The sequence below is a fragment of the Silurus meridionalis genome, chromosome 1 (genome assembly GCF_014805685.1).
Source record: "Silurus meridionalis isolate SWU-2019-XX chromosome 1, ASM1480568v1, whole genome shotgun sequence".
Lineage (NCBI taxonomy): Eukaryota > Metazoa > Chordata > Actinopteri > Siluriformes > Siluridae > Silurus > Silurus meridionalis.
In genome coordinates, this window is record NC_060884.1 from 11,716,652 (window position 1) to 11,737,713 (window position 21,062).

Below are 21,062 nucleotides of genomic sequence, written 5' to 3' on the forward strand. Positions count from 1 at the left end.
ATTAATCTTTTGATCTCAAACCAAAATTTCATCAATGTATAGCAAAAAAAAAAGGAACCGGCTTTGCTGTTCCAATACTTTTGGATAGTATTTTATGCAAAACATGGCAGTTTAGATACAAGAAGTAGAATGTTATAAGTCTATGGCATTGAAAACAAATTTGAAAAGCTGAATAAACAAGTACACTAAATAAAGAATTAGAAAAGATAAAGAAATTCAATGTCTAACAAAACTAGACTGCTGAGATTCATCACAGATGCCATGGAAACAAGGTTAAGGCATGAATAGCATGATGGCAGATGGCATGAAACCAAGGTGTACAATTTTGGCCCTATATATTTCTAAAAAAGAATGGTACAACATTTTTTATACATAGTTTTACAGATTTATATGAAATCTTTAGAAAATATAATATAATACACCAATCTACACATATGGTTTCCCATTTGTTTATGTGGAAAGTATTATTCGATTTTTTGCATTTTTCTACATAAATCGAAGTCAAATTCAGGCAACCTTTAACGTGACACTTTATTTTTTATTCATTTGCTATTTCCTATGATTTTCTTTGTATTCATAATAAATAATAAAATAAAAAACATACAATAAACTATATTCTAGCTATCTAGCTATCTAGCTAGCTGCAGGTAGGCTAAATCTAGAAAAAACATACAATAAACTATATTCTAGCTAGCTGCAGGTAGGCTAAATCTAGAATGGTCCTGGAAGGCACAGATTTTGGAATTTTAAAAGCGACCTGAGCAAATGGACAAGCCCGTTATTGTTATCGTTAAATGCTCACTAAAAATCCAGCAAAGCAAGGATTTTATTTCATTGAAAGGGGTCTCCTGAGGTGCAATGTGGTAGTGTGAGTTCAGAACACATCAATCAGCTGCAACTGAGGGTGGTCTAACTGGCTCTCAAGTTCACTAGGGCAGTACTAGGTCAAGACAGCACATATGCTGGATGTCACTTTATGTGTCAAAATCTCTGTGTGATATCTTCCCTTCCCCCTTGTGTTGCAGTCACTTAAAGACTTTCCTTATGCGCCCATGTATGTCTCTAATGGTGTCTTTTTACCTCAGCGAAAAAAAGTGAATGCCATGTAGATAACCCCACTTTGCATGCACTAGTGGCCAGATCATTCTGAGATGACATGTGGCTAAATCTGGGATTTCTTTTCAAGGTCATATAACTCAGGATTGTAGCTAGTTGTTCCATGAACAGAGTATTGCTTGGTATTTCCAATATGTGCCCTATACAACTATTAGGACTGAATGGTGGCTATTTAGTCTATTTATAAACACTTGAATTAGCACTTTCCAAGTTTGCTATGTAGAATTCAAGAGTTATATTTATATTAGGTTTGTAATCTAGCGCACCAGTGTAGATTTATTCATTGCGAGAGACTCAAAGCACTTTCGTACGTCGCTCTGGACAAGGGCGTCTGCTAAATGCCGCAAATGGAAATGGAAATTTAGTCTTCAGATTTATTGTTAAATTCAAAGCAATGAAACCAAAAACAAAACTTTGGACACATTTGCACTGTAATCATTTATTCATTGTCTTTAGATGCATTATTATTAATATTATCAGTGCTCTTGAAATTCTAATAGTAGATAAGTAGTCTACTAAATTACCAGCAAAGTGAAGTCAGGGCTCCACTCATGTCTGATTGAAAATGGAATAAAAAAAAAAATGACAGGAGCAGAAAAGAAGACCACAGACATGATGATGCAATCTCTTCATATTAGATACATGTCCTTAGATATCTTGTTCATGGACTCTGTTTGAATGCTATTCTCATTGGAAGTATGAGCGTTGGAATTCTGGAAAACATACATAGTCACTGGTGAGCTATTAGGTGAAGTAGTTACAATTAATGCCGATAACACTGTTTTTCCAAATGCATCTTAAAGACAATTAAACAAAGGTAAATGATTAAATACAATGCTAAAGAAATCCAAAGTTTCATTCAGGTTATCGAGTCAGGGTTTCGGTGTCATCTGCTTGAATTTTGATACACAGTGGTATTCTCCGAAACAAAGACATATTTGAAAGTTCCTTTTAAGGATAATAAAGGTCTTCGATTACTTTTAGTGGGTTACAGCTTTAGTAGGCTGCAGAAGAGTGTGTGTGTGTGTGTGTGTGTATATACAATGCAGTCCATACTATTCCTACAATATTGACACTGCTGCCTCATATTTGATTTTAAGTAGCTTGTGCTTGTGCAAACTCTCCTAAGTCACAAAGGCTCAATGTGGTTAATGAGGACAGGCGTTTGGACGATCTGTGAATTAAATGACACCTCTTTTGATTTAAGAGCGGTGTCTATTACCCAAGTGATACGGCTTATTTCCCCAGAGACTGGCGTTCAAAGCCTACAGTTAAACACAGCAGGCTGCTAAGCACCATGGCTGGATTTGGTCAATCCGCTTTTTATTTCCTCTGAGAGGGAGGGTAAATTTCACTCAGTGTAAGGCACAGGGGTTACAGACACTCTCATGACACTGAAATGGTGCTGTGAGCTACACAGCTATGAAACACAGCTGTTCATTAAAACAGACAACACGTAATATACAAGTACAACAGCACATTGTAAAGGCCATAATCAACAAATAAAGGAAATGGATCATCACAGTGACATCACCAAAAAAACACGACATCCCTCCAAATTTTTGAAAGGGACAAAACAAAAAAAAAGGCTACAGCAAAATTAGTGGAGCTGCAGGAATATTGGGCTGATTACTCTCAGCAATGTCACATATTTCTACATGAAAGAAACATCCAAGCGCAACAAAATCTTCCCAAACCATGTGACAGAATGTTTTTGGTCTGATGAGACCAATTTCAAAAGGTATGCTTGGTGTAAGAAATAAAGATAAAAAATATAGCACTTTTCTCAAAAAAGCACCCAACGTCCAGCCTGGTTTAGGGGTGTTTTTCTTCACCTTAGGGCTTTCATCAAGGTGGAGGGAACCATGAATAGCTAGTAAGCTGAAGATGAAAAGGGATTTCACCTTTCAGCACAACAATGACTAAAGCATACGTCCAAATACACAGAGGAATGGCTTCACCAAAAGATGTTTCTATGACCTTGCTAGACCTGAATCCCACAGTTTGATGCATCTAAAATGTTTTTACAGGAATATATTGGAAAAATATGGACAAGTCAAGATGTGCAATGCTCCTAGACTGTTACTCCAAAAGACTGAATGGTGCAACAAGATCAAAAGGTGCTTCAACAAAGTGTAAAAAAAATTCCTTCCATTTTTATCCACTAAAAATGTTTCTGCCCCCCCTTAATTTTATACAAGCTCAGATTACTCAATCAACATTTTATTTTATTGAGCTTTTCGGTTAGAAAAATCATGCCATTAGGAATTAGATTAATTGCAAGATATAATTTTTTTTTGTCAAATTGCACTTTGCTGGGTTTTGCATAAATCTGTGGAATATGCAGTGTAGACAAAAAATTGTCAATCAGTCACTGAAACATGGCTTGTGCCTGGAAAAAAGCCAGGATTGAAGGCTGTGTCAAACTGTGTATCAAAAGCTGTCCCTCTACCTCGATCCAAATATGCAGGGTTACACAAAACAGGGTTAGAATGGACCCTGTGGAAGAGACGTTCCCTGTGGCTCTCGAACACACCTCATATTCAGTCAGTAAGGGAATGAATCATAACCAAAAAGCACAAGCGTTATCTTAAACGGCTCCATTTTTAATGTACAGTGTAAATGTATACAAAATGAACTTGAATTCACTATTAGTAATACTCAAACAAGCTCACATTATTTGTATAGAAGAGCAGTTATGTGGCAACAGTTCCACCATTGATGAATTTGCTTTACCACTGCATGCGCACACACGCACACACGAAAATTTCAAATAAACAAACAAAAAAAAAAAAAAAAAAAAACACATTTGCACATTTAAAATCAGAACATTTATTGCTTCACCTGAATACTGCATTGAAAGCACACGCATTCAGTATACACAGAAAGATCATACAATAATATGGATCCACAAACAGCAGTGAACACAAACCTCTACAAAACTACAGAAATTTAAAAATTCTAAATATCAAAACAGTACAGGTGCAGTAGAGGCAGTCAGTTGTAACTCGTGAGACAGCTTGGTATAGACAGGAACGCCTCTCACGCTCGCTCTCACTTTCACAAACACGCAGTTTTCGCTCAATCTGACTAGTGTGCAGACTGGCAAGTGGAAAAAAAACAACAAAAACAAAACGTCTAGATTTCTCAAAAATAGAGTGATTCATTGAAATGTTCGTATAAATTATTGTCGTGGATCAGAAAGTCACTTGAAATTCTTTCCATTGAGTAGATGTACCTTTTATATTAAACTCTTAGTCATTACAGTCGAGTGTAACAGCGAGAGTTTTCAAATGTGTTTGTGAGGGTTCGTAAAAGATGAAACCAAACTTAGCTTATTACCTTTTCGACACAGGTCCATATGCAGACAATGTGTGTAAGTAATAATTCTTAACAGACAACCTGAACTTTGAGGAAAAGAAGAAAAAAAACTGAACATGAACCAATAATTATGGCCTTTGCTTCAAAATCTAATAAATCATGTGTCTTTGGACAAACTGCATAAGCAACAATAAATTCTACTGTTCTGGTGATAAAGTCTGTGTATACAAAATTCTTTTAATAATAATAAAAAGCTGGGGGAACAAACACAAACAAACAAAAGAAAAAAAAAAACACATTACAACCCCTCACCCATCTGTACAGAAGCAATCAATCAAAGGGATAATCATCTCACTGCTATACTATAACAGAGGGGGAAATGCCTTTAAAGACCAACTGCATTCAGTGGTACTAAGGTGAAGAGGATGTAATAGAATGAAAATAACCTTCCAGTTTAAAACCTTCAATACAAAAATAAAAAGGAATTAACTAAAAAAAAAAAAATTATGTACACCAGCATAGTGTGTCCACCCATAACGGGTAAGAAAGCTGGAAAAAGTAGGTGACGCTGGACCGAAAGGCTGTTGGTGGCCCGAGTTAAAGAGCCTGTTCTGTTACTGTTAGTGTGTTCTCGAATCTCCACACGCTGGTTGTTGTTTATGCTACAAAGTCTGTGTTTAAGAGGCTCCTTAATCCTGCTCCATAGGCTCTTCTGTGTTTTCTAAGTCTAGCTCCCCCAACTCCACGCTGCCCTCTGTGGGTGAGTCTGCACCACTGGGGGTGGAGTCAGACGAGGCGTCGGGGCCGGACGTGAGCTCAGAACTGCTGCTACTGTCCGGCTCGCTTGACTCCTCCTCCACCTCCGCCCTCTCAGGGCTCGAGGCTGGAGCTGTCTGCTCCGACTGGTCCATGTCACTGGGTTCCTGGACAGAGCCGGAAGGAACTTCCCTCTCTGCATAGTCGGACTGCGTACTGGACGGCTCTACAGAGAGGAAAGAAGAAAGTGGATTCAGACTCGAAACACATACTTTTATACTTATGGAGGAGTAAACTTATAGCTAAAGTATTATCTGTTTCACTAGATAACCAAACATTCACTAAACTAATAAAATCATTTCAATTATTTACCTTTTGATTGTTTAAAAAAAAAAAAAAAAAAAAAACATTTGACATGTAAATCTTAAAATGTACATAAGAAAAGAATAACTTGTTTAGCTGATTCTGTGCATGAAATATTTTCAAATTGCCTTGACACATACTAGTCATCAACTATATTTAATACTTATACTTTGTAAGAATAATGTCATCTTATAGCTATTTGACAAATGTATAACCGTTTAAATGAATTTACTATTACATTGATTTCTACCTTACTTCATTCTAATAAACACACGATCTTCCCATATGTTTTATAGTTTGGTATAATGTCAGATTACAAATCAATTTGGACTGGGAGTTAAACACAGCTGGGCGTTTTCAGGTGATACCTTGGTCCTCACTAACTGCTGTTGAACTGGCGTGATCGCACTCTTCATCATGCCCTTCTTCTTTCTCCTGCATCATGGATGATGGTGACTCTGGATTTCCTGACACATCGGACGCTTCCTCAGACTCGACAATCTTGTCATCTGATTCGCCTTCGGTGTCTTCGTCCTCCTCGTCCTCACCACCATCCTCACTGAATTTAAGCCTCTTCACCTCCTGCTGTTCTTCCTCAGAGTTTTCATCCTCTGCATGTTTGTTCTTTATGCAGCTGTTTAAGGGCGACCCGAGGCTTGCCCCAGGCACATCACTGAAAAACAACACGAAAGATGTTTAATAGTTAAAGCAGTAAAAGTGACACACAAAAATAATAATAATAATAAATTCTACAACTGAAATTCCCAGGTTAGCAGTAACCCCAATATAACAAAAACAAAGATTAAGATGTGAGATGTGCACGAATAGAACTGATAAAAGTAGTTAGGCAGGTGAAATATACCCAACAGATATGCTGTGGCCCGAGTCTTTGTTTGGATCTTTATTTTCTGCACTGTCCAGCAGACCGTTTGTGGCCAGTGAACTAGATGAGGAAATTTTCAGTCTGTTCATTGGCCGAGGTGTTCCAGGCCCATTCACTTTCCTGAGGAACAGGTTTCAAAAATGAGAGAGAGAGAGAGAGAGAGAGAGAGAGAGAGAGATTAAAAATAAAAAAGGTTATAATAGCAGTACTTCTAGTTTTTACTTCTACAAACAAGACATCTAATATATTTACTACGAAGCATGGGCTAATTTACCTTTCTGTGAATATGGATGTGCTACTTGGCAACATGACTCCGTTCATTCTGTTAACACCGCTACATCCATTTTTCCTGAGAATTTAATAGAATAGCATTAATCATTCACGTACGCGAGTAGAACTAACGAATCTGCTGGTGCAAATTGAGATGACTTACTCAGAGGTGGGATACACACAACTGACCACCATCACATTCTGGGAAAACACAAAATATGTATACGTCACAATAGAGTACAATGCCAAGTCATATTCAAGCCCCTGCATAGCACTTTTTATAGTAGATAACAAATCACCTTTAGATTTGGCAATTAGCACTAAACTTCAGGAATGCTTCCCTTTATGAGCACCAGGGTAAATGTGTTCAGGATGTCTAGGCTCTGTAGGAGTTCTGATGGCCAACTATGTTTTAAACATCAGGAGTCGTGTGTTTTATAATTACAATTGCCAAGTATGGTGTGTGTGTGTGTAAACTGTAGGCCAAGAGGAATGTAGCTAGACAAAAGAACAGAACAAGCATCTGCATAAACAATGTGCGCTAAACATGAACAAGCAGACTGATAAAATCAATACTGGGCTGGTGTAACAGTTTATACGCCTGATAATCGAACATCAAGTGTTATTCGTCAGAAGGTGTCTTTTTTTTCTATAATAGCAGCTCTGATGGCGACTTAATTTGATTAATAAATAAATAATAGATAAATAAATCAATTTGATTTATTACGGTTAACCCTAATGGCCCTAATTACTTTACAACCACCCAAAAACCACCAATTCATATGAATTAGATTGGATTAGTACAATCTATACTTACCTTTTCAACCCCTCTGAGAAATTTCTCTGTTCCTGTGTAGTTCCTCTTGGGATCTGTGAGGAGCTCACACAAGCGCTGGATAGTGAATGGGATCCTGGGTAAGAAATTTAAAGCATATACAAATAATTACTGGGCATGTGCCAATGTTTTGCAAACTGTATGACTTCCACATTTTACAATGTTATCCTAAAAGTGTATTTAAAAATTATGTTAATACTAAACGATATTCCTCAGTCCAAGAACCGCTTCTGTCTAGCAGTTTTTCAAGGCATTGAGAGCACAAGGGGATGGCGAGCTTGAAAAAATAAATAAACTAAATTAAATAAAATATTGAATTGTTTTTTAGCAGGTATTTTTTCTTTAGGTCTATGGCATGTTATGGAGCTGAATGCCTGACTTGCAACTCTGCCCTGTGCAGGGTGCGTTTTTCATAGCCATCAATTATGGACAGAAACAACTGGTCTGGTCACCAACAGGGGGCACTGTCTATAAGAAAAAGGCCAACAAAAACAACCAGACCAAATACACAAACCACAAAGTTTACAGTGAACTCATTAGCTAAGCATTTTCACACATAAAAAAAAGCTGCTTTGAGACAATGTCTGTTGTGAAAAGCGCTATACAAATAAACTTGACTTGACATATGACCAGACTGTGCACTTAGTGTACCTTCAAAAGAAGTAACAAAGTCCTGCGCTTAACCATAACATCTTTCACACCTGCACTTATATGCAGGAGTTACATGATTATTAAAGGGAGGGAGTTGAAACCCATGGCAGAGCGGAAATACCATGAACACTCGTGAGTAAAGAGAAGTGCATGCAGTATCAGCAAACAAGATGACATATTTACGAATTATTTATCTACTTTAAAACTGTTTATTTATCTACATTAAAACCACTGAAGGTGCGCTGTGGTATCTGGTACTTAAGCATTAGCAGGAAATCCTTTAAGTCTTGAGGTGAGACCTCCATGAATCAGACTTGCTTGTCCGACACGCTGCACAAACGCTCAGTTGAACTGTGATTCAAAAAAGTTGAACTCGTGTTCCTCAAACTGTGACAAGTAATTTTGTTTCAGGGTACAATCATTAACCAAAAGGTCACTGCAATTTGGGAATACCACTGGGTATGCTTAGCCTGCAACGCTTAGGTAGATGTTACATGGCAACGTAACATCCACTTGAAGGCCAGGACTCAAAGCTTCCCAGCAGAAAATTACCCAGCGCATCACACAGCATCCACCAGCTTGCCTTTAACACCAAGTGCATCCTGGTGCCACCTCTTCTCCAGGTAATGACATTCATGTTACCTGTCCGGCCAAGTAAAAGAAAACATGAGTAATCCGACAAGGACACTTTTTTCCGCTGCTCCATGGTCCAGTTCTAATCAACAAGATTTGAGTGGCTACGACGCAGTCGCTGGTTTACCAGTCGTCGCTCATTGAACTAAGTTTGGAAGTGCACACCACAGCGCAAGAGAAACGTCCCACAAGACCTGAAGATTTAAAGATGTTCTGAAAGAGTAGTCAAGCCATCGCAAGGGGCCCAGAGAAGGCCAATGAAGGAAATCAAAAGCAATGAAGCTGAAATGGGAAACCTATTGGGACCAGTCCTGTGTGATGGATGCTTGCTTTTACATTAGCCAAAAGAAAAGCCAAGTATACCGTTAGCCCAGATTTTAACTCTAAATCAATTTCATAATTACATAATTTAAGTGAGTGTAGTACTATACAAACGTAAGTCAATTCTACTGCGTCTGTGGACATATTTGAATGTGAATTACGGATTCAAATAAATCAGTTTTGTACCGAACATAACCCCCCCACCACCCCACACTGGTCAGCCGGTTTGAAAGTGACGCGACGCCATCGTCGTTCAGTTGCATGTGCTTTCTTAGTGTTTTTGGTGAGTAGTTAGATTCTAAGTGTTTTAGTCAGTTTTTATTTCTCACAGAGAGGCTGTTTGTAAATACTGAAAAACATTTTACGGTCTCGCTTGAACACCCGACAGGCGATTTCCGCAGCCATAGTTTGTCATGGCACTATTTTTTTTTATTTTTATTCTCCTTTTCGAAAAGATGTTTGAGAATAGTGAAAAAATGTTTGCTTTAAACAATTTAGGACATTTCATCCGCTGGCTTGCAAGAATTCGCACACCTTGCAGTCAACATGATTGCACTCGAACGCCAGTGAGTAGAGTTCAGCGGCTTATAGTCACACCCCTATTCAGGGACTGATTGCAAGCAGAAACCTAGGCGTTTTTCTCACTCCCCTGCGGTGGACACTGTCCAGTAGAGTAACGTTAGAAACAGTGTTTTATTTAAATATGGCCATTGATTTCTTAAACTTCAGCTCATTCTTTTAAGATGTTTAAATGCAAAAACGGGTAGATGCCCTCTAACATAACTATGAAAAAAGATCAAATCTATTTAAACTTTATAGACTGGAACTTATGCTAGAAACAAGCCATTTCTATGTTCGTATCGGGAATGTGTGTAATTTTAAATCTTTCAATGTCTTAAAAGTGAACTTATCCCACAAGAAATCATCTGATCAACAGCTAAGTGAACATGTACCAGTTAAGTTTAGTGTGGGTTTGCCAAGTATTGTTCTTAGCCTAATTACTTAATTCACGTGTGCACTGTACATTCATTTGCCCTTACAAAGACTAACAGATTTTACGGACTTTTATCCATCAGGAAGAAGCAAGGCCTTGCCAACCAGCCTTTGGCTAAGCTTTTACATCACTCAGTCTGCCCCTTCCCTATTGCCATTCCTTTTGTTTTATCCCTTCTTTGCATTATCTTTCTTGCCTATTATTTATAAAATAAAATGGAGGAACGGGGAGAAAACATTTTTCGTAATGGGTGAGCAAATCAGTATCCTGGGCATGGGGCCAAGGAGATTTCATGTTGTGAGCTATTGGTTTTATTTGAGTAACCGTTACCTAATGCATAAACATAAAGTGAAAATGCTGAACAAAATAAAACATCTTGCAATGTGACAGCAAATCTTATAGACGAGGCATTGGCCAATAGTTTTGTCAGGCATGTCCACATGGGGTTCTACATAGAAAAGAGCATTATATGCTTGCTTGTTTTGCCTTAGTCTGTATTAATGCCTTTAACTTGGTTAAATGACACTAGCTTTCACAATTAAGCCAGTTTAAATAGGTTTAAAAAAAAAAAAAAAAAAAAAAACTCTGACTCACCCGTTGTAGCCGTTGACGATTTTCAATATTCTCTCTTTCATCTCCTCAAAAGGGACAGACTCCACGTTGGGGTTTGCAGGTCCTCTTTGCTCAGGTGCCGATGCTCGAAAGTCCTCCATCACTTTCTCCAGTTTGAAGAGAAAGTAGCTTTTAAACTGCGACCAGGACACCCTGCAAAACAAGACATTTACGTAAGCGGTAGGGGTGGGAGAAAAAAATCGATTCACCAAACTATCGCGATTCTTTTTAAAACGATTTTGAGATCGATTTGTCTACCTCAGAATCGATATATATTTAATTATTTTACTTTTCCAGAGAGGTGGCGGGAAGATGTTACCGCTTTTATTCCAACAGAGGGCGAAACGTATTTTGTCGTTGTCCATATTAGATGACGTCGTGGTGCAAGAAAGCAAAACTATTGCAAAGTCAGTGGAGCAAACCTCTTTGAGAATCGTTTAACAGATAAAGATCCTGCTTTAGTCACAGACAATGTGTCTAATATGGTTATCGCTGCCCAATTAACCGGCTTTCTCCATATTAAGTGCTACGCGCACACTCGTAATCTGGCCTCACAGCGCGCACTGAAGCTGCCCGCTGTCACGAAGTTACTCGGATGAGTACGACGCATCACTGGATATTTCCATAGAAGTGCTGCAGGACTTCATGTTTTGCAGGAAAAACAAAAGTTACTGGAGCTCCCTGTGCACAAACTTATAACAGACGTTTCAACGAGATGCTATAATAGCTCTCACCTGAGGTGAGAAAGAGAGAGAAGTATATTAGCACCTTGACTGAGTTGAACATTGGAACAGTTTAACGGCACTTTTATTTTATTTCAGAGAGTATTGTTTTTAGTTATTTTGTTGCACATTTAAATATTATATTTAAGTTTTTGGTACTTGAAAAGTTTTATGCTTCAAGGTTCTTTATGCACTATGTATGTGTGCTCCGGAAATAAAAATTCAGAAAGATGTGATGCATTATTTTTGTTAATATAACTCATATACAATCTTTTTAAGGGTATGATCAAGTATTTGCCATTGTCTAATCTTTATTAAGCAAACAAAAATCACAATTTAAACAATGAATCGCAATAGCTACAGAATCGCAATATGTATTGAATCGGCAGATTAGTGAATCGTCCCAGCCCTAGTAAGCGGAGCAGATTCCTCAAGGACATCCACAGAACATCTGTGAGACTCGATTCAAAACCACAACGCTAAAAACTGAACAGATAAGCAGCGCTTGGAGAAAAGTTACATGGAACCTGTCCACATGACTTACATGGTCTCTCCAGTCTTAGCTACATGGCACAGAAACTGGTCCAACACCGGAGACAGTTCCTTTTTCCCTTTCTTCTCGAAATCTGAGGAGAACAGAGAAACACAGCACAGGTCACTCGCACTGTTCTACCATGATGAAACTAGAATCAGAGTTAAAAAAAAAACAAAAAACATCACAATATTACATTCATTTCAGATCTCTATCCAGCCAAAAAGGTCCAAACCTACTGAATGACTATAGCTGATCATACTGACAGTGTCAAACTTTTGTGTAAAATTAAGGATACGTAATGATCCTTATTTCTCTCTTCCTCCCCTCTGTCATGTTAAACATACCAGTACCAGTGACTGCCCACTTTTTCTTCTCCATGGATTCACCTATGACCATGGATATGGACTGTAATCATTATCAACAGTTTAAGACTCAAATTTGCATTAACAGTTCTGCATTTAAGGACCCATTACTGCACAACAGACCTCAAATATGATAAAACTATAATGAATGGACATTCGGCGTCACCCAGGTGAAGACAGGTTTCCCTTTTGAGTCTGGTTCCTCTCAAGGTTTCTTCCTCTTACCATCTCAGGGAGATCTTCCTTGCCACTGGTTTGCTCATAAGGGATAAACGTATAGGCACTAACATATACATTCAAACTGTATAATCTAGTTATCTCTGTAAAGCTGCTTTGGGACAATGTCCAATGTTCAAAGCGCAATCCAAATCAAACTGAATTGAATTGGGTATTCCACTGACAGATTACCGGCTTTACCGCTCAAGATTGAGTTGTAAACGCTGTTGGATTATGGAAAAACACCAGCTACACCGCGTATAACTCGGACAGGACGAAGAAGTTAAAAACGCCGGTTATTAGGGCATCGTAGTGAACATTACTTGGAAGGGTCTACTGCGCAACTAGCTCGCGTCTCAGAACTTCACCGGAATGGCTACCAATTAGCTGCTAACCGCTAACCTGGCTAGTTGTGTAAATCCGCACGGAGAGAAGGGAATCCCTCATTAAGACTAAATTAAATATACCATTGGTAAAAGTCACATTTTAACTCACGACTAAGTGCCGAGTCAAAAGTCAACCAGGAAGAAATGGAAGTAGTGGTTAGCGGCGGACGACTAAATGAGTGAGCTTGGCTGCCCATGCTAACGCGAACGCTCGCTAGGCTAACAACGCCGCTCGCGGTACCGCCGTCAGCGCCGCGTCCCCGCGCCGCCAGCCAGCCGGCCGGCCATCCTGTTTACCCCCGCCACCCCGATAACCTAACAAGGAATTTAAATCAACAAGAACGACCTTTCAGAGCCTCGAGAAGGGTGTCGATCTCCATGTTTCCGACAGCGGGACTCCACAACGACGCGACGTGCTAATGGCTGATGTTAAGAGGGGAAAAGCGGAGGAAAAAAAAAAAAAAAAAAAAATTCAATATGGCGCTCGTGACGTCACCGGCGTAAAGCGGCCGGTGTTTAGTACTCCATAGTATCCTACGTTAGTCTGACCTTTACCCTTTATTACTATTCCGCTGATGCACTACTTTGTGTTTTTTTGGAACGTTTTAATTGACTGTTTTGTTTACATTCGTTAGTTTTCTATAATGGTTAGCACTTTAACTGTATTTATGCATTATCCATTACGCGCTTGATGAATAAATGCTTAAGGATATTTGGTCAGGTGTTGCTTCTATAACAGCAGCTCCGACAGTAGTTCCGGCTGTAATCCAAAATCATTAATCTTTATGCGCGCTCGCTAATATGTTAGATTATGTTTCGTGTAAATAGGTTCACAAATACTGTTATATAAGTAAGAACCATTGACATACTAACACTTTGTCGGATGTTGGAACAAAAAATGTTTCAAGCACTTTGTAATAGTATTTTTTATGCCATAGTACATTCCCCCTCTTCTTCTGGCTGCTCCTGTTAGGGGTCGCTACAGTCGATCGTCCATCTCTATACCACCCTGTCCTTTACATCTGCCTTTTTCAAACCAACCAACCGCATTTCTTATCTTACCACATCCATAAACGTCCCCCTTGGCCTTCCTCTTTTCCACCTGCCTGACGGCTCCATTCTCAGAATTCATCTACCGATATACCCCGTGTCCCTCCTCCGGACATGATCAAACCATCGCAATCATGCCTCTCTTACCTTGTCTCCACCTGCGTAGTCCTTCTAATAAACTAATTTCTCATCCTGTCCATTGTCGTCACTCCCAATGATAATCGCAGCATCTTCACCATTGCTAGCTCCAGCTCCACTTCCTGTCTTTCAGTCAATGCCACGGTCTCTAAACTATACATCCAAACTAACATCGCAGGTCTCACCTCTCTTCGCCACTCTTCTCCACCCTGCCTGCACTCCTTTCTTCACTTTAACAAACTGTCCATTACTGCGAACAGTCGATCCCAGGTATTCAAACTTCAAGCACAGTACATTCATGAACAACCCAAACAAACCTTGTCCTCTAAAAATCACTGTCCCCCATGCATAAGATCTCAGAGACCCATCACTGGCTAATAATGCTGTGAGTGATAGGTGATTGAGAGCAGCATCCTGCTCATCCAAAAAGCCTGATCAGTTTTGCTACCATGGACTCACTAGGGGTGGAAGTCACAACATCTTTCTGTTGCACCACTCGACTGCCCAAGGTCTTTAAATTTGAGAACGGAATGTTTATAGCTGCTATAACATATCTGATAACACAATGTAAGGTTACACAAATTAACCATGTAAGGACAATAATAAAAATGTACCGCTCAGGATATGTATTTGATAGGAGATAATTCAAAGCATTTATAATTTGCCTGACCAGCTATCAAATAGCATGTTTAGCTAGTCAAGATCGTAGACTATATGTGATAGCTATTAAACCAGCTTCCTTAGTACTTGAATAAATCATTAAATGTTTTTTTTCTATTTGGCATATTTTGTTCACCACAACGTTTCATCAAATAGTAATTGTATCAGTAGATCAAAAACTAGTTTTTTGCTACAAGCACTTACAAACTGCCAATAATGGTCTACCAGTAAGATCAACTCAGCTGGGGTTTTTCCAGGCAGCTGCTCAAACCGAGCAACATTTTCCAGCAACAATGTTCATAATTATGACCAGTCACGAAAAAACAAACAAAAAAATGTAATTAACAAAACAAAAGGATGGAAAAATGCTTTTCTTTTATTACATTTCTGACATGCACTGACATCTCTGATTAAAAAAACAAAAAAACCTCAGAAATATTTCATTGTATGTTTCAGAATGCTCCAATTCATCAGCAATGAGATGATGCTGGAAACCAGTCCCAGATAAGAATAGCACACTGTCCTGATGTGCATTTACATCATATTATTTACAACACTTTTTTATAGGCCTTAAAATAAAAATATGTATAAGCATGATCAATATAAAGATCGAAATATGATAGCAAGCAAATATCACAGGATATTTAGCAGATAAGTGTTTATGGTTACTTGTTATTTCTGTAAATCTGGTGTTCAGACAGGGTTAATTTGGTGATCTGACACAGGAAAATGCAATGTAACATAAAAAAATTTAAATGTGTTTTTATTTTTAAAACTCTTTCTAAAATTCCCTGAAACACATTTAACCTTTTAAACATCTGATACGGTTAGCATGTAGGGTGAAATGTATTGGTACTGTATTCTTAGTTATACCTTTGACAAGGCTAGAACACTTGACTAAAAAAAACCTGCTGCCCCAGAGCTGTTTTAACTGTCTAGCATTCATCTCTCTTTAGATAAAGCATAGGCAAATACACGAGACGTGAGAATTTTCAAACCCCCAATCAGGAAAATACAAAAAAAAAAAAAAAAGCAAAAACAACAAAATAAAAAAACCCACCTACTCGATGAACTCAAGGTAATCTTTACAACTATGATTTCCTTTCCGGTTTGTGCCATGACGTCGACTCCACATGGCTCGGCTCAACATCACAAGTAAACAAAATAGCACTGCTTATCTTTAATCGAATGATGCTGTATGAATTTTCTTTAGATTAAACATACAGACAAATTTGATAAATCTCAAACACTGACTACACAGTTTGCTGTTCTGAAAAAGAAAATACACCTCACTCAGTTATATGGCTAGCGTGTTGCTTACAAAAGAAGAACATGGCAACCTGACTTCGTATATGTTGAATGTACCGAGTTTTAAAATGGCGTTGTTATGAGGTAAACCACAAAGCACAAATCTTACTGCACCACAATCAAAGGGCAACCAAAATGGCATTGTGGGTAAGGTACTAAAACCTTTGGCTAAAATGAAAACAGACCAACATTTCAATGCAAGAAAATCATGAGGAATTTCACAAAGAAATGGAAAATCTCGTGTTAATTATAAACATTATTAAGGGAAATCGTTTCCTCCATCAGGCATCTACTGGGACCGCAAGCATTAAAACCAACCTCATGTTACTGTTAGAATTAGGAATAAGTAATTAATGTACTCCCTAAAATGGATTTAATATAAAATAAATGATTTACCCATATACATAACCCACAAGAACACATCAGAAATGTTCAATAGAATCTTGACTTGAAGAGACACGTGCCACGTAGACAACGATCCACATATTATAAATGCAGCACATTTCAGGGGAATGATGATTAATGATCAGTGAGCCTGTGCAGAACATCACACAACCTTGAAAAGGGCACAGAGCAGAAAATCACTCCGGAGCGACTCAGAAGACTGATATATATATATTTTTTTGTTCTTTATCGGTTCTTGCCACAAGATGGAAATAATAGCGCAAATGTCTTGTAATAGTGCTGCCGCATTAGCGGTATATTAGTTTCCAAAAGCAATTTCACTGCCACATTTTATGCCTCGTAAAAGCGCACGTGAGGTCAAATCTGTGTCTTGTCCAATTTGAAAAGCATGCATTTCAGGTGAAAACATGGAGGGTCTTTTTTTTTGGTTGCTGTTAAAAAAACCCCAGACAATATTGTATTTTTAGTTATATTATATTACTGTCATGGGCTTTTCTGCTGAGTCTGTACCATATTATAATCATAGTACAGTATAACGATTTCACATTATTTACGGTTTAAGGCATGAGCAATGCTGTTTGTAGACTTGGTGTATATTACCAGGATTTTAGTTCATGTGGTAAATGGCAAACACAATGTGACTACTAAAATGAATAAAAGTAGGCCATTATCAGGCAATAAAATCACCCAGTTCTACAATGCTGCCTCCAGGCAACACCAACTGGCATTTGCTTGATTCTAAAACATTATCACTGAATAGGAACATTGCACATTCAAGTGCTATACCACCCGTCTCTTGCCTCTGTCTGACCCCACAGTCTGTTGCATTTTGAGGTCTTTGTGTTTGCCAAGCTTGTGCTAAGCAGTTATCTTTATATTCTTTGCAACAAGAGTAAAAACTAATAACGGAGTGTGCAATCTGTCGCTCTGTTACACTGTGTAAGAGGAACATGTTTCTATTTTATCACCATCTTCTCGAAAAAGAAATCCTGCTAAACTCATTCAACATTTACTAGGTTACTAGGTAACCATTTGGACTGTCCTTTTTACCCCCAAATACTCTTACTCTTGAGTGGTTCAGTTCTTTTAAGAGCAACGCCCTTCATCAGGTACCAAGCTGCCATTTAATCCATAATAACCACTGCTGAAAACCCCAGTCTATCCAAAAAGCTCTGCATCATCCTTCCCAGATAAAGAACACTGGTCAGGGAACCACACAGAGTTCTTGGTATTGCACATGATCCATAAAAAAAGGAAGAAAAAAAAAAAAAAAAAAAGACACCACTGGATTTGGAGAATCAGCTCTTCTCCTTGTCATCGATCAACTGCATACACTCTAGTTCAGCGACGTTGTCTGCGTGGCAGGCGTGCGTGGCGAACCACTTTTTGCTCAAACACGGCCTTCATGGTCTTCTCGATCTGCTTTAGGAACACCTGAGGAACTCTGCCACATAGCGTGTTGACCGTGTCCAAGAATTTGGTCTGGAGAGGATAAAACAAGGACTGGAACAGGTTTTCTTCAACAGGATACTGGAAAAAAAAATGAAAATGAATAGGATCATCTCAGGGTGTGATAACAGAGGTTAATATGCATAAGCAAGTAACAAAACACAATGCATTTCACATAAAGGTCTCTATATTAGGAACATACACCTGTTCGATCAAAAAATTAACCAGTCATGTAGCAATAGTGCAATGCATAAAATCATGCAGACAAGGATCAATTGCTTCAGTTCATATAAAAATATCAGAATATGAATCACTAAATTGGTTGGATGGTTGACAAAGTCAACTGTAAAGGCCGCGGTCACACTAAACATTTCGATCTATTGATTCGTATTCAAACCAAGCGAATGATAAAATGCATGTTGCTGTACCCGAAAGTTTGGTGACCTGCGAATTAGTTGACTGATAGTAGATGTATATGTAACGGCATGACCTTCATGAAATACAAGATGAAGATACACTAAGTATAGTCCAGTTTTACATATCACCTCTTTAAAATAATATAAATGCAACATTCTGGGGGGAAAAAAAGGTTTGCAGTGTCATTGTTGCATTAACAGATGGTACATTTTAACATCTGGCTGCCGCCCATTTTCGCAGCAGCTGTCCGAAAGTCTAGCGTGACCGCAGTTTAACTGACGTAGCCACTCTGTACAAACATCTCAGAATGTCTGAGAAACCCAACTTTGAGGTGGATAAACTACAATAAAAGAAGACCACATTAGATTCCAGTCTTGTCAGACAGAAGAAGGAATCTGAGGCTACAGTGGGCACAAGCTCACCCAAACTGGACGGCTAAATATTAACAATTAAACTCCAATTCTCATGTTCGAAGTAAACATTAACTGAAACTCTGCATGATTTTATCCGTTTTGTGCTGCTACCACATGATTGCTTGACATTTTCCTTGTATTGCACTGGCACATGAGAAAAGATGAGGAAACAGAGCATTAGTGCTATAAAGACACCCATAAAGCACATGAAGAGAGAGATGACTCACATCATGTATAGAATCATACACCACTTTAAAAGCCGGCTGCTTGTCGTCGTGGTAAACGCCACGGTTGCCATGGAGAATGGATACACCCTCTTCCTCTGCCCCCTTGCAGTTGCTGCCATACATGCAGTGATCAGGCCTGTAGTTCCACTGGCACGGAAATGTATATAGGCATTCTGTAAAAGCACACATACAGTATGTTAAAATATGTTTAATTATAAATTAAAATAAATGAAAAAGCTAAAAATAAAAGATATGCATGCACACAAAGCATTGGCACCAAAACCTTAAATGGTACGGATATTTGAATATGGTACTTAATGGTTCTTATATTTTTCAAAGAATGCATTTAGTAAGTGTTCTAAAAATAGACAATATCTGCAATATTAGCAGAAAAAGTGCATTATGTATAGCGTAATATGCAAGGAATACCGCGACGGGCTCTGATGATAAACAAAACAATGCACACTGGAGGCCTCTCATTATAGCGAGGAAACTGAAAATAATACCGAGACGAAGGTGCTTACAGCAGAGATTTGTTTTATGTTAAAGGTTTCCCAGAAAAAATCCCTCCATCAATGATTTAAAAAAAAATGACCTTGTTAAAGAACAACCTCATTTTAAACGTGTTTATTAGTCTTAGATTGTGTGGTGCGTTTGAGGTACACAAGCCAATGTATACCTGCTGTCACTATAGAAACAACAGCTATAGAAAGAAATATAGAATATGTTACAGATGGAAATACCTGTACTGTACCTGTACTACCTGTATCAGATTTCAAGCATTCTATCATGCTGCTATAGGGGGAAAAAATAGTGATGACATGACCAAATGACATGACCATTGCAATTTAGAATGTTTTTTTCCATCATATTTCATAGCGATTCACAAACCATTGTTCATTATTTAAACGAACACGGCAATCATTTTATCTATTTAGTTCAGAGGGGCCCGATTTTTTTTTCTCAATGAAGAACCAAAAAATATCAAACTTGTTTAAGGGCTGTGGGCTATAATTTGCATGATATCAAAATATTCATTATATTCAAATGAAAAGGTGCCACATGGTTCTGCTCATTTCAACAATATTTAGAAATAAATACACAAATAGAATTACTTTCTATGTTTTCACAGAAAACATTTTTTAAAGTTCAATGAAAACAATCCGAACTGTAGTACAATTGAGTTCAGTGTTTAAGTAGAGTTTAGGTTTGCAAAACTGGCCTGATTAAAATTCACTTACATTCTCTACTTTTCTCTACTATTTTCTATGTTGAATTAAATATTAAATTATGAATAAAAATGTATGTGGGACCCCATCCTTCTCATCTGAAAAAGCAAGGAAATGCAAAGTCTGAAAAGTGATTAGTTAAGCGAAGCAAATTTGAAGAAACATCTTTTCCTCCAGTGCTGATGCTAATGGATGTTTCCAAAAATGTTAAACATCTCCATACCGATGATTCCATATAACAACAACAACAACTTCTTTCGGCTTCTCCCATTAGGGGTCGCCACAGCGGATCATCCGTCTCCATACCCCCCCTGTCCTGTACATCTGCCTCTTTCAACCCAACTACCTGCATGTCTTTCCCTTTACCACATCCATAAACCTCTTTGTTGGTTTTCCTCTTTTCCTCCTTCCTGGTGGCTCCATCCTCAGCATTCTCCTACCGATATTCCCCATGTCCCCCCTCTGCACATGTCCAAATCATCTCAATCTCACCTCCCTCACCTTGTCTCCTAAATGTCCTACATGCTCTGTCCCTCTAATAAACTCATTTCTAATCCTTTCCATCGTCGTCACTCCCAACAAAAACCTCAACATCTTCAGCTCTGCTACCTCCAGCTCCACCTCCTGTCTTTTACTCAATGCCACTTTCTCTAAACCATACAACATCGTATATATCAACAACTATAAGGTCTTAATATGTTAAACAACTAAAATCTTTTTTAACCAGCTTTCTATTACAATGAGATTATAGGACTAATATGACTATAACTTGATTCCTCAAAATCCTCAA

General features: G+C 38.3%; 2 protein-coding genes across 3 annotated transcripts in view; both read right to left on the reverse strand.

The window, feature by feature from the left end:
• Positions 1–3,932: 3,932 nt before the first annotated feature.
• ppp4r2b (protein phosphatase 4, regulatory subunit 2b) lies at positions 3,933–13,448 on the reverse strand. Of its 2 annotated transcripts, none has more exons than XM_046856119.1 (9): positions 13,323–13,448; positions 12,022–12,103; positions 10,738–10,908; positions 7,527–7,620; positions 6,873–6,910; positions 6,714–6,788; positions 6,419–6,559; positions 5,925–6,229; positions 3,933–5,419 (listed from the first exon to the last, which is right to left on the reverse strand). In XM_046856119.1, exons 1-9 carry the CDS (start codon positions 13,354–13,356, stop codon positions 5,127–5,129), a joined length of 1,233 nt encoding a protein of 410 aa, XP_046712075.1. In that variant the 5' UTR covers positions 13,357–13,448; the 3' UTR covers positions 3,933–5,126. The 2 variants fall into 2 exon arrangements, with proteins under 2 accessions (XP_046712075.1, XP_046712065.1); XM_046856109.1 differs by lacking the exon at positions 13,323–13,448 and adding an exon at positions 13,086–13,258.
• A 2,118-nt stretch (positions 13,449–15,566) lies between these two features.
• gxylt2 (glucoside xylosyltransferase 2) overlaps positions 15,567–21,062 on the reverse strand; it is a 30,981-nt gene continuing 25,485 nt past the window's right edge. Inside the window, exons 6-7 of the mRNA XM_046834773.1 lie at positions 19,044–19,216; positions 15,567–18,067 (exon numbers count right to left, since the gene is read on the reverse strand). Coding sequence (XP_046690729.1) covers positions 17,879–18,067; positions 19,044–19,216 — 362 coding nt within the window. The 3' untranslated portion in view covers positions 15,567–17,878. The remainder of the gene's footprint in view (positions 18,068–19,043; positions 19,217–21,062) is intronic.